General features: G+C 37.6%; 1 protein-coding gene across 1 annotated transcript in view; it reads left to right on the top strand.

The window, feature by feature from the left end:
• The first annotated feature begins 561 nt into the window (after positions 1-561).
• CDHR3 (cadherin related family member 3) overlaps positions 562-15,810 on the top strand; it is a 105,076-nt gene continuing 89,827 nt past the window's right edge. The window contains exons 1-2 of the mRNA XM_074195162.1: positions 562-695; positions 13,997-14,199. Coding sequence (XP_074051263.1) covers positions 650-695; positions 13,997-14,199 — 249 coding nt within the window. The 5' untranslated portion in view covers positions 562-649. The remainder of the gene's footprint in view (positions 696-13,996; positions 14,200-15,810) is intronic.

Raw genomic sequence — 15,810 nt, 5'->3', positions numbered from 1 at the left:
CATTTTCTAGATGGAAGAAGTTAGACCAGAGAAGTAGGTGATGTGCATAGTACCACATGGATAGTAAATGATAGAGATGGGACTCTTGATCTTTTTAGCTAAGCTGTTATCATTCTTTCCCATTATATCAGGCTGTTCCAATTATCAGATAGAGTACTAAACCTGAACTCTGGAAGACTGAGTTCAAATCTAGCCTTAGAAACTTATCAACAGTGTAACCCAGTGTAAGTCACTTAACTTCTATCTGCCTTAGTTTCCTCATCTGTAAATGGAAATAATAATGGCATCTCCTCCCAGCATTGTTGTGAACATCAAATGAGATAACAATTGTAAAGCACTATAAATGTTAACTATTTTTATCATCATCATCATCACATTCAGTCCTTTTAAGAGAAAAACTGAATGATGACTTAACACTTCTGACACTTAGGTACCATTCAACCCCATGTGTACGTCATCCCAAGGCAGGTGACTGAAAAACAAATGAGCCAGCTAGTGTTTAGAATCTCCCTTAGCTACAATGAGAGGTTTTGTTTGATTTCCTACTTGGTAGCAGGACCAGGAAAAAAAGATGAATGGGACATGCTTGGGAGAAAGAATTATTTCTTATTAATATGCTGGCCCCTGAGACAGAAGTGAGCAAAGAAACATGCAGGAAACAGTCTGCCTCCTTGTCCTGTTAGGGATGGTATCAGGTAAGAACCTAGTCTTATGGCTCATTGTACTTTTGATGCACTATATTATCTATTTCAGTTTGTTAAAAGAGATGGTCTTATAATGTCTTCAGGGGATTAAATTGCATAGAGTTGAAAGTCAACAGCTTAAAAGAACATCATGAGATGCTCTGTTAAGCCTGAAATGGTTTTGACATTGAATTAGCTGGTTTGGAACTTGAGACACTTTGAGGAACTAAGAAAAGGGATGTAGGAAAATAATTTATTTTTTTTCTTCTGAATTTGGGAAACCTCAAATAAAATAGACATTTCCAAATACATAGTAGAATAGAAAAGAAAGCTCATACATGAAATTGGAGGTCTCTATTATATACAATTTGCTTTTCTTTTTTAAATAGATCACAAATTCAACATGTTAACTTTCAAAGTTGTCCTGATTTCTTCCCTCCTCTCCCTCTTTCTTTCCTACCTTCCTTCCATTTTCTTATTTCCTTTCCTTCCTTTTTCCCTTCTTTCTCTTTCTTCCTTCCCTTTTTCTCTTTTCTTTTGTTCCTTCCTTCATTTTTCCTTCTTCCTTTCCCTCCCCCTCTCTCTTTCTCTCTTTCTCCTATTTTCTTTCTTTCTTTGTTCCTCCTTTCCTTCCTTCCTTTCTCTTGGGCTACACTTTGTCTAGTCTTCATTTCTCCTGCTCACTTTCCCCAAACTGAAAGAAAAAATCCCAACAAAGCCCAGGTCTTCTCTAAGAAGCTACACTAATTTGTTGATTTTGCCCTGGCTTTGCTACTATTTCTCTTACTATTTTTCATGGGCTGCAGGTGAAGTTCTTGCAGGGAAAAGCCTCATGTGGTTTTCTCTTGGACATGTTGAAGGGATTGAAGCTTCAGTCAAGGGCTGGGCTGAGTGACTTCTAAGATCCCTTCTACCTCAAAGTCTACATTGCTACTTGGCTTTTATAAGTCCATTGTTTCAAAAGATTCTGAAATTCATCAATCCATTCAATTCCACAGAACTTGGAGAATTTAAACTTCTAAAAGGGGTTGTTCTTTGCTTTTTGTCTTCATATCCAGTGCTCAGAATAATGTCTTTTTTTTGTTTGTTTTTTTGTTTTGTTTTTTAGGTTTTTGCAAGGCAAACGGGGTTAAGTGGCTTGCCCAAGGCCACACAGCTAGGTAATTATTTTAGTGTCTGAGATCAAATTTGAACCCAGGTGCTCCTGACTCCAGGGCCGGTGCTTTATCCACTACGCCACCTAGCCGCCCCCCAGAATAATGTCTTAAACAAAGTAAGCATTTATTGGTAATTTTCCAGATTGGAGAATTAATGTGAGAGGATTATGCTGTGGGAAATAGAGAATCAGGAAGATCTTGGTCAAAAAATGATAGCTAGGGGTGGCTAGGTGGCACAGTAGATAAAGCACCGGCCCTGGAGTCAGGAGCACCTGGGTTCAAATCCAGTCTCAGACACTTAATCATTACCTAGCTGTGTGGCCTTGGGCAAGCCACTTAACCCCGTTTGCCTTGCAAAAACCTAAAAAAAATAATAGCTAGCATTTATGTAGGGCAGATTGGATAGAGTGCCAGCCATAGAATCAGGGGTACTCATATACTTACTGTTTGTGAAACAATGGTCAAACCCTGCTTGCCTTAGTTTCTTCTTCTGCAAAATGAGCTAGAGAAGGAAATGGCAGCAATTTTAGCAAAGTTGCAGGATATAAAATAAACCCTTATAAATCTTCAACTTTCCTATATATGACTAGCAAGATACAGCAGGAAGAGCTAGAAAGAGAAATCCCATTCAAAGTAACAGACAATATAAAATACCTGGGAGTTTATTTGCCAAGGCAGACTCAGAAACTTTTTGAAAACAATTGTAACACACTTCTCACATAAATTAAATCAGATTTAAATAACTAGGCAAACAACTGCTCATGGATAGGTAGAGCTAATACAATAAAAATGACAATTCTACCAAAACTAAACTACCTGTTTAGTGCCCTACCAATCAAAATTCCAAAAAATTACTTTAATGAGTTAGAAAAAGTGGTAAGCAAATTCATATGGAGAAATAAAAAGTCAAGAATTTCTAGAGATTTAATGAAAAAAAGTGCAAAAGAAGGGGACTTAGCCCTACCTGATCTAAAATTATATTATAAAGCATCAGTCATCAAAACTGTCTGGTACTGGCTAAGAAATAGAGTGGTGGATCAGTGGAATAGACTAGGTGCAGGAAATGATTATGGTAATCTGCTGTTTGATAAACCCAAAGAGTCCAGCTATTGGAATAAAAACTCTTTCTTTGATAAAAACTGCTGGGAAAATTGGAAGTTAGTATGGAAGAAACTTAGATTAGACCAAAACCTCACACCCTATTTCAAGATAAAATCCAAATGGATACAGGATTTAGAAATAAAAAACAATACTATAAGCAAATTAGAAGGTCAAGGACTAGTTTACCTGTCAGATCTATGGAAAGGGGAGCAGTTTATGACTAAGGAAGAGTTGGAGAACATCACTAAAAACAAACTAGATGATTTTGATTGCATTAAATTAAAAAGCAGTGGTTTACTGCAACCAAGATCAAAAGAAATGTAGTAAACTGGGAAACAATCTTTACAACTAATGTTTCTGACAAAGGACTCATTTCTAAAATATACAGAGAACTGAGTCATATTAAAAAAACCATTCCCCATTTGACAAATGGTCAAAGGATATGCAAAGGAAATTTACAGATGAGGAGATCAAAGTAATCCATAGTCATATGAAAAATTGTTCTGAATCATTACTTATTAGAGAAATGCAAATTAAAGAATCTCTGAGGTACCACCTCACACCTCTCAGACTGGCCAATATGACCAGAAAAGATAATGATCATTGTTGGAAGGGTTGTGGGAAATCTGGGACACTATTACATTGTTGGTGGAGCTGTGAACTCATCCAACCTTTCTGGAGAGAAATTTGGAACTACACCCAAAGGGCAACAAAAATGTACATACCCTTTGATCTAGCAATACCATTACTGGGTCCATACCCTGAAGAGATGATGAAAAAAGGGTACAAACATCACTTGTACAAAAATATTCATAGCAGCCCTGTTTGTGGTGGCAAAGAATTGGAAATCAAGTAAATGTCCTTCAATTGGGGAATGGCTTAGCAAATTGTGGCATATGTATGTCATGGAACACTATTGTTCTATTAGAAACCAGGATGGATGGGAATTCAAGGAAGCCTGGAGGGATTTGCATGAACTGATGCTTGAGTGAGATGAGCAGAACCAGAAAAACACTGTACACCCTAACAGCAACATGGGGGTGATGATCAACCTTGATGGACTTGCTCATTCCATCAGTGCAACAATCAGGGACAATTTTGGGGCCGTCTGCAATGGAGAATGCCATCTGTATCCAGATAAAGAGCTGTGGAATTTGAACAAAGTTCCAGGACTATTCTCTTTAATTTAGGAAAAAACTGCTATCTTATTATCTGATCTTGTTATCCCTTATACTTTAAGATACTTAAGGATATACTTAAGGATATACTTAAGGATATGATTTCTTTCTCATCACACTCAATTTGGATCAATGTACAACAAGGAAACAATGTAAAGACTGACAAATTACTTTCTGTGGGGGGGGTGGGGGAGGGAAGTAAGATTGGGGAAAAAATTGTGAAACTCAAAATAAATAAAATCTTTAATAATAAAAAAGAAGGAATGGAAAAGCACTCAAATATCTTTTCCAAGAAAATCCCAAATGGGGTCACAAGATTCAGATACAACTAATCAACTAAACAACAACAAAGCAAATATATTGTGTGTCAGTGTTTGTAAAGCATTCTATAATAATATCTCATTTTATTATTACAACCTGGGAAGTTAGTGTTGCTAAGTCCCAGCTTTACAAATAAGGAAAGTGAGTTAAATGACTTGCTAAAGACTACACAGCCATTAGGTGTCTGAGGCCAGATTTGAATTCTGTGACACTGAGCAAAGCACTTAACTATAAGCTGCTCTCTAAGAATATGTCATAAAGAAAGGGCTAGGCTTCACTGGCAGAATGTGTTTTCTTATCTGGCCTAGTTAATGAAATCAGAAATTCAGGCACTAAACTTAAAATTATACCAGAAATAGATATTTTTTAAATTAGATAAAGGTAAAATATTTGAACCTAAAGTGAATTAGAGATCCCTGAAGTTTTTCAATTAAAGGAATGACAATATTGAACCAGTGCTTAAGAACAATCTCTTTGACAATTATGTGGAGAATTATTTGGAGAGGGAAGAGACTTGAGGCCAGGAGTCCCCTTAAAAGGCTTTCCAAATAGTCTAGAGGAAATGTAGGTAAGGCCATAACTAGATTGGTGCTTCTATGAGTGAAAAGAAGGGTATAGATGTGGTAGGTGTTATGAAAGTAGAAAAGACAAGAGGTTATGTGGGATAAGAGGCAGGAAGAAATCCAAGGGAAAAAAACAAAGTTGTGAGTTTCCAGTCTGAGAAACTGGAAGACTGATACTCTACAGCCTTGGAAAAGTTTGAAAGTGGATGGATTTGGGAAGAGGAGAATTAATGAGTTCTATTCTGGATATTTTGTGTTTGAGATGTCTATGAGACCCAATGAATGGATTGGGGAGAAAAGATAATGTGATGAGGATAATGTAATGAGTATTGCAATACAGGATCATGCTGTTCATCCTGTGTGATTCCCTTTGCCCCACCCTGCAAAACAAAAAGGAGGAAAACAGGACTTTTACTAGACCACAAGCCATACATCTAAAGAGCATCTATGATATAATTATTAAATGATTTGGGAGATGGGAGATGGTTATTCTGAAAAGTATGTGATTTGGGAGAGGACTTTTTCCGTAATACTCATCAGCAGATGTTCTAGTAGTGGTTGGGTTTTCAACTGACCTAGGAAGCTGATACTGACTCAGACCAAGGGAGTCTGGGATCTTAAAGGGAGAAGAAAAGGATGACTTGGAGTTGTTAAGGATAGAAGAGGTTGGGTTGGAGACAAGATAGATTGAGGAAGGCCTGACCTATCTTTTCACTCTCCCAAATTCCTTGGGATCAATTCTTAGCCTTTTTTGGGTTAAGGCATAGCTCTCCAGAAGGCCTAGTACCCATTTTGAAGGTCATTGATCTAGTACATCCCAGGTATTGTTCTTTCTTCACTTCAGAGAAGATCAGTGACATCATTTGTCTTGACTTGTATGCAAATGGGTTTTAAGTGAGGCAGAGCTTTACACAAAATCACCAGTCTTACTTTTTCTTTCTGAGTCATTGAAGTCCAGTAACAGGACAAAAGTCAAGCAAGTGGCAGTGGCTAGAGTTCAGTGGATGACCTTGCGGTCTTTAATAATTGACCAAGCTCTATGCACTCCACAGTACCTGTTTTAGCTACCTTCATGGCCACTGGAACAAATTGTTCTCATCTACCCATTCTGCTGGGGAAATTCTCCAGACATTCCCCAACTCATTGACAGGTTTGAGACCTCAACTGTTTTAGCTCATCTGCTGGGATGTGGGCACTGCACATGCTATGACTTCTTAGAGCCTAGATAAGTCATAGTCCATCTCTCTATCCGGTAAAGAATAAGTTTTGACCCTCAATAAGCATTTAGTTGAATTTAAACACCTGCATTATAGGTAGATTAAACATTAGGGAGATGATATATGGACACATCCTTTTTCTGTATTAGTTACTCTATTCCATGGCAACAAGAGCTCTAATAGAGGTTATACATTATATATCTAAAAACCACTGTAGTTCCTTAATTACCCTTTCCTCTGGAAAGTGTATCTGAAAACATATTTTTAGTTCATTACTATGTTACTAGAGAGAGTTAACAAGTACTTGGTGAGCTCCTCCTTTGAGTAATACTTTGTTGGTACCTGAGGTGAGAGCTAAAGGTTTTATCTTCTAAACCTACCTTGAGGTGGGGTGGGGAAGATGCAATCCTATATTTATGAAATCATGTCCATTTTTGCAGTATATGGATGTTAAACAACCTAGTAAGAAAATTTTGAAGATAAGCTTAAAGATGATTCTACGGTTGTGGCTATTAAGGCCTAATTTATTCTACAATGCTAGTTTTAAATGAGACATTCCTATTTGTTAATTATTGGAATGGCCCTGATACAAGGGAAACAAGATAGACACATCATTTATCCAGATCTTAATCTCAATTGAGGAGATGTTTCAATGAGTTCAGAGACTGATAATAAATCTTTTGCATATTATTTCTTTTTTAAGGGTATGCTTCAAGTAATTCTAATTTGAATCTTAATTAAGATGCATCTATAAGTCAATTTCCATTAAAGTCTCTCTCTCTCTCTCTCTCTCTCTCTCTTCTCTTGCTCTCTGTCTCAGACCACCAAATTTTGGGAGAATACTCTGGTAGGAAAAAGAGTGGTATGGTGGGGGTATATTGAACTTACAGTCAAAAGACCTCTGTTTCTGCTCATGTTCTATTACTTACTAACTATGGGTTCTTTAATAACTCACTTCCCTACTGGTGTCAGATTCTCCATCTGTAAAAGGGAGGGATTTGACTAAATGATCTCTAGGGTCATTTCCATTTTTTATGTTATGTTATTTTATTTTTTTCAATTATATGCAAAGATAGCTTTCAACATTATCTTTTTTGTTAACTTTTGAGTTCCCTCATTTTTCTCCCCCCCTCCCTTCCCTCCCCTCTCCCTATGGCAGGAGTAATCTGATTTATGTTGTACATATCCAGTCATGTTTAACACATTTCCATATTAGTCATGTTGAGTCACTTCCATTTTTAACATTTCATCTTCAAGAAACTAAGGAATCCTTTATTTGAGCATGAGTATAGACTTTATGTGGACTAATCCCTTCCTATATTCTGGCCTGCCAAATCCCTGACCTTTATGGTGAAAGATTTTTGACATAGACTGGTAGTTAGAGGTAATCAATAGGGTTCAAGGGAATAAAGATTTATTTAGTGCCTATTATATGCCATTCACTGTGCTAATCACTTTACAAATATTAGCTCATTTGATCCTTACAAGAGCACTGCACTATTGTTAATATTTTCATTTTACAGTTGAAGAAACTGAGGCAGAGAGATGTTAAGTAACTTGTACAGGGTCACCCAGCTAGTAGGTATCTGAGTTAGATCTGAACTCAAGTCTTCTTAACTGCAGGCCCAGTGCTCTATCCATTGGACCATCAAGCTGCCTTGGGGGAAATAACCCCGGCAAATGAAAGAGTGGTCTAAGTACTGAAAAGAGTTGTCCTTATAGGTCAAGTCATAATGGGATAACAATCCAGATAGCTCACTAAGAGGAAGGAAAGGTAATTTATAAGTGTCCTAACACCAAGGCAAATATGAGGAAGGGTGACAATAGATTTCAGTGAAATGATGGTGGAGTTTTTTTTTTAATGGTGGTGACATGCTAGTCATATCATATTTTCTTATGATACTGTAGTTTTGGGGCTAGAGCTATGTTTCCTCATTCCAAGTGAATTCAGAATCTCAGAAGACAAACTCTGAATTTGTAAGACTCTATGTTTGGAGACCAGTTCTTAGTCTTTAAGTTTGGCTGATGACCCTGCACACTTCATCTTACTTAAATCCAATTCTTATGCAATCAAGACATCCCCCATGGTATTATTGGTCCCCTTTGAAAACAAAAGATGAACAACTACTGACCATGTTACATAGGTGACAAGGAAACAGTCACATCAAATGGCAATTTAACTACTTTGAGAGGAGGATTAGAATTTCTCTTGGTCTTTTGGGAGATTGTGGCTATGAGAGATCCTTTTTCTCTTTCCTATCTGATATCATGCTCTATTCCAAATGTTCAGAAGTATTATGTATTCCCAACTTGAGATAGAGCTTTCCAAGTTATATTGGTCTGATCAGACACAATCACACACACTGTAACTTGACTCCCACATAGTGGTGTCCTTTTGGTTCTCTTTGAGAATGAAGGACAGCAACCAACCAACCAACCAACCAACACAATGTCATCCAGGAATAGCTTATGCATAGGCAAAAATTAGTGATTTGAGAAGCATTATAACCACAAATACCATAATATCTGAAATTACACTGAGATTCATTACTTTGAGCAAAGCATTTGCCCTTGGTCTTTCTCTCAGGGTTTTCCAGATTTTCCTCTTAGGATCATAGATCCAGAGATGGATGAAACCAACTTCCTCATGTTATAGATGAGTTATCTGAGGTCCAGAGAGACCTAGTGACTTATCCACTGAGATGAAGTGGTAAGTCAGAGATTCAAATTCATCTCCTTTGACATCAAATATATCACCATTCCAATCTCATCACACTGCAGCCTGTCATATGAAATACAACTTGAGGCAAGTGATAGAGCTCTTCCTTACCTCCTCTTTTGTTGAAAATGGGTTCAATCAATTAATCAATTTATTGGACATCTAGGATTTACCTAGCACTGAACTTTAGGAGACAAATTTAGGATTAACTCAATGACTCAAAAATTATGGCAAAATACAGTATGCTATGAACATACAAATCATTCTCTATGTACAGGAACCAGTTTATAAATGGGATTCATTTCAAAACTACATTTATAAGTTAGTTAAACATTTTCTCTTGGGACTTATGCTATTTGTAATGAATAAGTTTTCAAGTTAGCCCACATACCTAAAGTATAATGCCATAGAACCTAATTTAATTGAAGTCGGTGTAAATTCCATCTTGACTCCTAAATCTTCCTCATTTTTCTTAAAGGAGTCCCACACAACTAATAATGATAGGCTTTTAGCTGAACTAAATACTTTTTTGAATGGAACCATGACTCTTTTTCATTTTTCAACTAATAAATACCCTGAATACTTTAGAAAAAAGTATAGAAATAGTATTATATAGGGAGAAATGAGGAGATAAGATGAAGATTAAGCCCTGTACCTGAGGAGAGGGAAGGAGGAACTGCCTCTGAAATCTATCTTTTTACTTATCTATCACTGCAAATTTCACCCTGGACCTCTTAAGGAGGTGAGAAGTGAGATCCAGGGCTGGGTAAGATGGTCTCCAAGAAACAGTAGGGTCAACCATAGAAAACTAGAAAAGGAATCATTAAAGCATAGAATCTTGGAAGCGATCATAGAGATCAGCAATAGAGGGCAAACCTGAGAAGTGTAGGCAACATGAAAGAAAGGGACTTCCTACAACCAGCCACCTGGCTATGCCAGCTGTTCTCAATGTAAGAAACATATGTGAATCAAGTATGAATAAGTCAAGAACTGACTATAATTACAGGTCTAATCCTCAAATAATCCCAAGGTGTAAAGCATTTTCTTTGTGACAAAAGTGTTAATAAGCAGGAAGGAAATTGACTCCTTTAAGCAACACAAATACCAGGTAATCTGGAAGCTGTAATTTCATAGGATCCAAGGATTTAAGACTGGAAAATATATTATTGATAATCTAGTTCATTTCATAGTTTTATTGTCTAAGTTTTATTGAAATCTTTTGTTTTTATGTCTTATTTCCAAGATACCATTCATTCTCAGTAAGAGCTCCCTTTAAAAAAAGAAAAATACAAGCAAAACCAATGCAAAAAATCATATCTGACATTGCATACAACACTTGATTGCCATAGTTCCTCAACTCTACAAGGAAAAGAAGGAAGGTCACTTTTAAGTCTGTTTTCTAGTCCTTCAGGAAACTGAGGACTAGGAAAGTAAAATGTCTTACCCCAAATTTAAACCATAGATAGTAAGTAACACAGTCAGATTTTAAGCCCCATTCTTTTGATACTACATTCTATTTTCTTTTATAAAAGAGGTTCCTTCCCTCAAATGGATGACCATCTATTCAGAAACTGTATATTACTGCTTTAAGCTTAATGTGGGGGAAGGAAAAGAAGGAACAAATAGCTGGAAAGAATCTCAGCAATCATCTAGCTAGTTCAACCTCTTTATTTTATAGGTAAGGAAATCAAGGCCCAGAAAGATTATATTACTTGTCCAAAATCACACAGCTAGAAAGTGTTCTATGTCAGAATTATGAGAAAGCAATTCCTACTATAAAAAATAATTTTGTTAGTCCTTGGAAGGTCTTACATTTCAGGACAGGGAATGTGCAAATAAGATGACAAAAAAAAATTTAAGTCTGAGCACAGTCCTAAGCACTAGATTCTTTTTTTTAATTTATTTTTTTATTCTCATTTTGTAACCAATGTTTTTTTACATTAATAAAATATTCTTGTTTAAGAGTAAATGAAATACCCCCTCCCCCATAAATAAAGACTTGCTTGAGCGATAAAGGGGAGAGAAAAAAATTAAAATTAAAAAAATTAATAGTAATAATTGTAGGTATGGCCAGGTGGCGCAATGGACAAAGCACTAGCCCTGGAGCCACGAGCACCTGAGCCCACATGAAGCCCCATAGACCCAACAATCACCCAGCCGTGTGGCATGTAAGCCACCTGATCCCCACTGCTCTGCAAAAACCAAAAAGAAGGAAAAAAAAGACCCAAAATAAAATAAAATAGTAATAATAGTAGGAGTGGGTGGGTGGGGGGCGGACAGAGCATTGGCCTTTGAGCCAGGAGCATCTGGGTCCAAATCCGGCCTCAGACAACCAACAGTCACCCTGCCATGCGTCTCCAGGCAGGCCACCCAGCCCCATTTGCCCTGCACCCCCCCCCCCAAAGAATAATAATAAAAAATGTGCTTGAGTCTTTGTTCCAACACCAATAACTCTGTCATGGGTGGATCACATTCTTTATGGTAAGTCCAATGCAAAAGTTACTTCCATATTTTTCCAACCTTGCCATTGCTTATTGCAACTCCCTCCTTTTGTATTTCTCCACTACCAAGTACTATATTTTCTCTCTCCTTTCACACTGACTCTGCTGTAGGGTAGCTGAGTGGCATAGCAGGCAGATCCCTGGTCCTGGGGCCAAGAGGCCCTGAGCCCCCATACCACCCCTTAGGCCTAGCATCCACCTGGCCCTATGGTCCTGGACAGGCCTTCCAATCCCAGCCCCTTGCAAGAAGTAAAAAAGAAAATGTGTTATATCTGACCACTCTCCCACCATGGTCCATCCTCTCCTCCTTATTCACATCTCCACCCCTTCCCCTTGCTCCCCCCTCCTTACTCCAGATGTCTATACCCCATTGAGTATATATGCTGTTTCCTCTCCTAGCCACCTCTGACGAGAGCAAAGATTCCTTCATTCCCCCTTGCATCCCCCCTTCAACATCATTGCAATAGCTCATTGTAATAAAGAAAAATCTTATTATGTGAAATATCTTGGCCTATTCCCCCTCTCCTTTTTCTTTCTCCCATTCCATTTCCCTTTTTTCTTATTGACTCCATTTTTACACAATATTTTATCTTCAAATTCAGCTTCTCCTGTGCTTCAACTATAAAAGCTCCCTCTACCTGCTTTATTAACTGAGAAGGTTCATATGAGTATTATCAGTGTCATTTTTCTATGCAGGAATACATGCAGTTCATCATCATTAAGTCCCTCATATTTTCCCCTTCTCCTCCAATCTCTATGCTTCACCTGAGTCCTGTATCTGAAGATCAAACCTTCTGTTCAGCTCTGGCTATTCCAAAAGGAACATTTGAAACTCTGTGGTTCATGGAAAGTCCATCTTTTTTCCTGGAAGAGAACATTCAGCCTTGCTGGATAGTTCATTCTTGGCTGCATTCTAAGCTCTTTTGCCTTTTGGTATATTATATTCCAAGCCCTACAAGCTTCCAATGTAGTTGCTGCTAAGTCCTGTGTGATCCTGACTGCAGCTCCACGATATTTGAACTGTGTCCTTCTGGCTGCTTGTAATATTTTCTCTTTGACTTGGGAGTTCTGGAACTTGGCTATAATATTCCTAGGGGTTGTTTTTTGAGGATCTCTTTCTCCGGGGGATTGGTGGATTCTCTCCATTTCTATTTTGCCCTCTGCTTCTAGAATATCAGGGCAATTTTCCTGTGGTAATTCTTTGAAAATGATATCAAGGCTCTTTTCCTGATCATGACTTTCAGGTATTCCAATAATTTTTAAATTATCTTTCCTAAGTCTGTTTTCCGTATCAGTTGTTTTTTCAATGAGATATTTCACATTTTCTTCTAATTTTTCATTTTTTTGGTTTTGAAGTATGGTAAATTCATCAATCTCCTTGAATTCTATTCTTTGTCTGAAGGATTTGTTCTCCTCAGAGAGTTTTCTTATCTCTTTTTCCATCTGGCCAATTTTGCTTTTTAAAGCCTTCTTCTCCTCAATAACTTTTTGAACTGTTTTATCCATTTGACCTAAGCTGGTTTTTAGCATGCTATTTTCTTCAGCATTTTTTTGGATTTCCTTGACTAAGCTGCTGACTTCATTTTCATGTTTTTCCTGTATCTCTCTCCTTTCTTTTCCCAGTTTTTCTTCTAACTCCCTCATTTGATTTTCAAAGTCTTTTTTGAGCTCTGTCATAGCCTGAGCCCAATTTCTGTTTTTCCTGGAGTCTTTAGATGCAGGAGCTTGTGCTTCCTCATCTTCAGACTGAGTATTTTGATCCTTCTTGGGCTCATTTGCAAAATATTTCTCAATGGTGTTCCTCTTATTTCTCTTATTTCTCTGCTTGCTCATTTTCCCACCCTGGGCCTGGTTTGGGGGTGCTTCCTGAGCTTTTGGGATACTCCCACAAGGGTCTCAGTGTGTGAGGCTCTGTCCTACCTCCTGGTCTGTGAATAACCATAAGCGCCCCCCTCTGCCACGGAGCTGAGGTGGGGGGGAGCCCTGCTGTTCTATTTGGGGGGGCCTAGACTGCGATCAGGATCTGAATGTGGTCAGAGCCCCAGAGTCCTGTTCCAGAGGCAGAGGACAGAGCTCTGCAGTCTCTCTTTACTCCGCTCCCTCAGCTCAATGGGCTCATGCCCTGGGGCTCCTGCTTAGCAGCTCTGCCTGCTTCTGTTCCTCCTAAGCACTAGATTCTGAACAGAACTTAGTATTTTTGAAGCAGCATAAAATAGTAATTAAAGTATTAGGGAGAGTATTAGACTCAGGACAGGAAGTCCTGTGTTCAAATGTGATTCTAGTGATCTTGAGCAGGTCACTTATTCCATAGCCATAGCTTTCTCAGAAGGAAAATGAAGGGATTATAATGGTCTCTGAGACTACATCCAGCTCTAAATCTATCATCTCATGATCCAAATCCTCTTCCTGATGCTAGCTTTGTTACCCTGGGCAAGTCACTGAACACCTCAGTTTCTTCATCTGAAAAATTGGAACCTAATGGTTGTGAGTCCTTTGAACACTTTAAAGCACTAAATTCATGTTATTTATTATTTTATATTTGTTTCTAATTTGTAGGGGGAGATTGCTTACAACTAAACCAGTTTCCAGCCAGCTGCTTTGTCCAAGAGAATGTTTCACCTGGCACTACAGTCTACACCTTTAATGTGATCTTATCACCATCAGCATCGCCTGTGAGTTTGGGGTTTCCTTTGATAATAAATTCAAGTCCTCTGTCTACAGCCTTCTCCATTAAGGGATTATCAGAGAAAAATTTTGAAGTAAGTTTCCTCAACTCTTTTAACTCATCAAACTGCAGATGATTTGATTGGGTTCCTTTCACAAAGGAAAATCTGTAACCAATAATGAATTGAATTGAGTTCTTGATAAAGGAAAATCTCTTCCTCTCATCACTCTCATCCTTGCAGGCAGTATTTTTCTTCAGATGATCTAGGAATTTTTTTTTTGTGGTCATAAGAATCTTTGGGAGAGAGTGTTCTGGCAGAGTTGTGGCATCTGGAGCACTTCCCATTGAAGATTATTATGGCCACACATGTGATAGGGCTCTCTCTTTTTCCTAAAGTCCACTCCTCTGAAGACCAATGACAAATCTCTTTGCCAGATATGATTTATTACTGATAGTGTCTGAAATGGTAGAGTAGGAATATTTTTTATTTGGAGGAAGCTAAGAACAGGGGATAGTAAATGATTTGCTCATGATCACTGATCAAGAGGCAGGATTTGAAACCAGGTCCTCTTACTTCTGATGCTCTATTCATTGTACCACATAAATCTGGAGCCCTAGGGTAAATTCCTGGCTAAATCACCCACTATGTGATCTTTGACAATTCACAATGTCTCTGAATCTCATCTTCCTTTTCTATATTTCACTATATAGCTTACATTGTGACCAGAGGAAAGTACTTTGTAAACCATAAAGTACTACAGAAGAAGTTATTGTGATTATTCCTTGGGAGATTTTAGGATAGCAGTTAAGATGGTATATTAGTTTCTATGGTTAGTTTAGACCTTCCCCAAAACAGAAATCTGGCTCATATAATCACTCAAGGCCTTATCAACTTTTATTCAGATTTAGCCTGTTCTTTTTTCAACATGATTTCACAAAACAGCAAAGATCTTTTCTATATTTAGGGAATTTTAGTTTTTTTAATTAATAATTTTTATCCTCTCAGAACCTCAACCCCCTCCGTTAAAAAGAAAAAGAAAAAAAACCCCTTGTATATATATATGTATTCATGTATGTGTAGCTAATCAAGCAAAACAAATTCCCTCATTGACCATGTCAAAAAATATAAATGTCATTCTGCCTCTTGAGTCCTTCACTTCTCTGTCAGGAGGTTGGTAGTGCGTTTTATCATCAGTACTCTGGAATAATGGTTAGTCATTACATTGATCAGAATTCTTATTCCTTTCAAAGTTATTTGTCTTTATTAGGTTGACGTTATTATGCACATTTTTCTCCTGGCACTGCTCAATTCATTTCATATCAATTCATGCCAGGATTGCCTGTTTTCTAGGGAAAGCACATGTGAGATGCTTCATCAAAGAACTCTAAACACATAGGTGACTAAATGTTGACTGCATAACCAGTTTCCCTTTAGAATAGATAAACCAAGCATAATAAACATTCACTTTTAAGAGGGATAGTCACATCTGGTTACAGTTATTTAACTTGCTATTTCTTCTGAGTGATTCCCAAAGTTGTCATTTAATTTTTAAGCCAGGGAAAAGTCTACTTTTCAAATTTCCAGCTGAAATAAAAAATTTAGTTCCACGGCAATTAACAACTCCCATGGAGACAGAGGTCAGAAACCTACAATGATAGCTTTGCTCTTTTTAACTATAGCACATTCTTATCCAGCAGTTTACAA

The sequence above is a fragment of the Macrotis lagotis genome, chromosome 7 (genome assembly GCF_037893015.1).
Source record: "Macrotis lagotis isolate mMagLag1 chromosome 7, bilby.v1.9.chrom.fasta, whole genome shotgun sequence".
NCBI lineage: Eukaryota > Metazoa > Chordata > Mammalia > Peramelemorphia > Peramelidae > Macrotis > Macrotis lagotis.
This window is presented reverse-complemented; position numbering and strand designations above follow the sequence as displayed.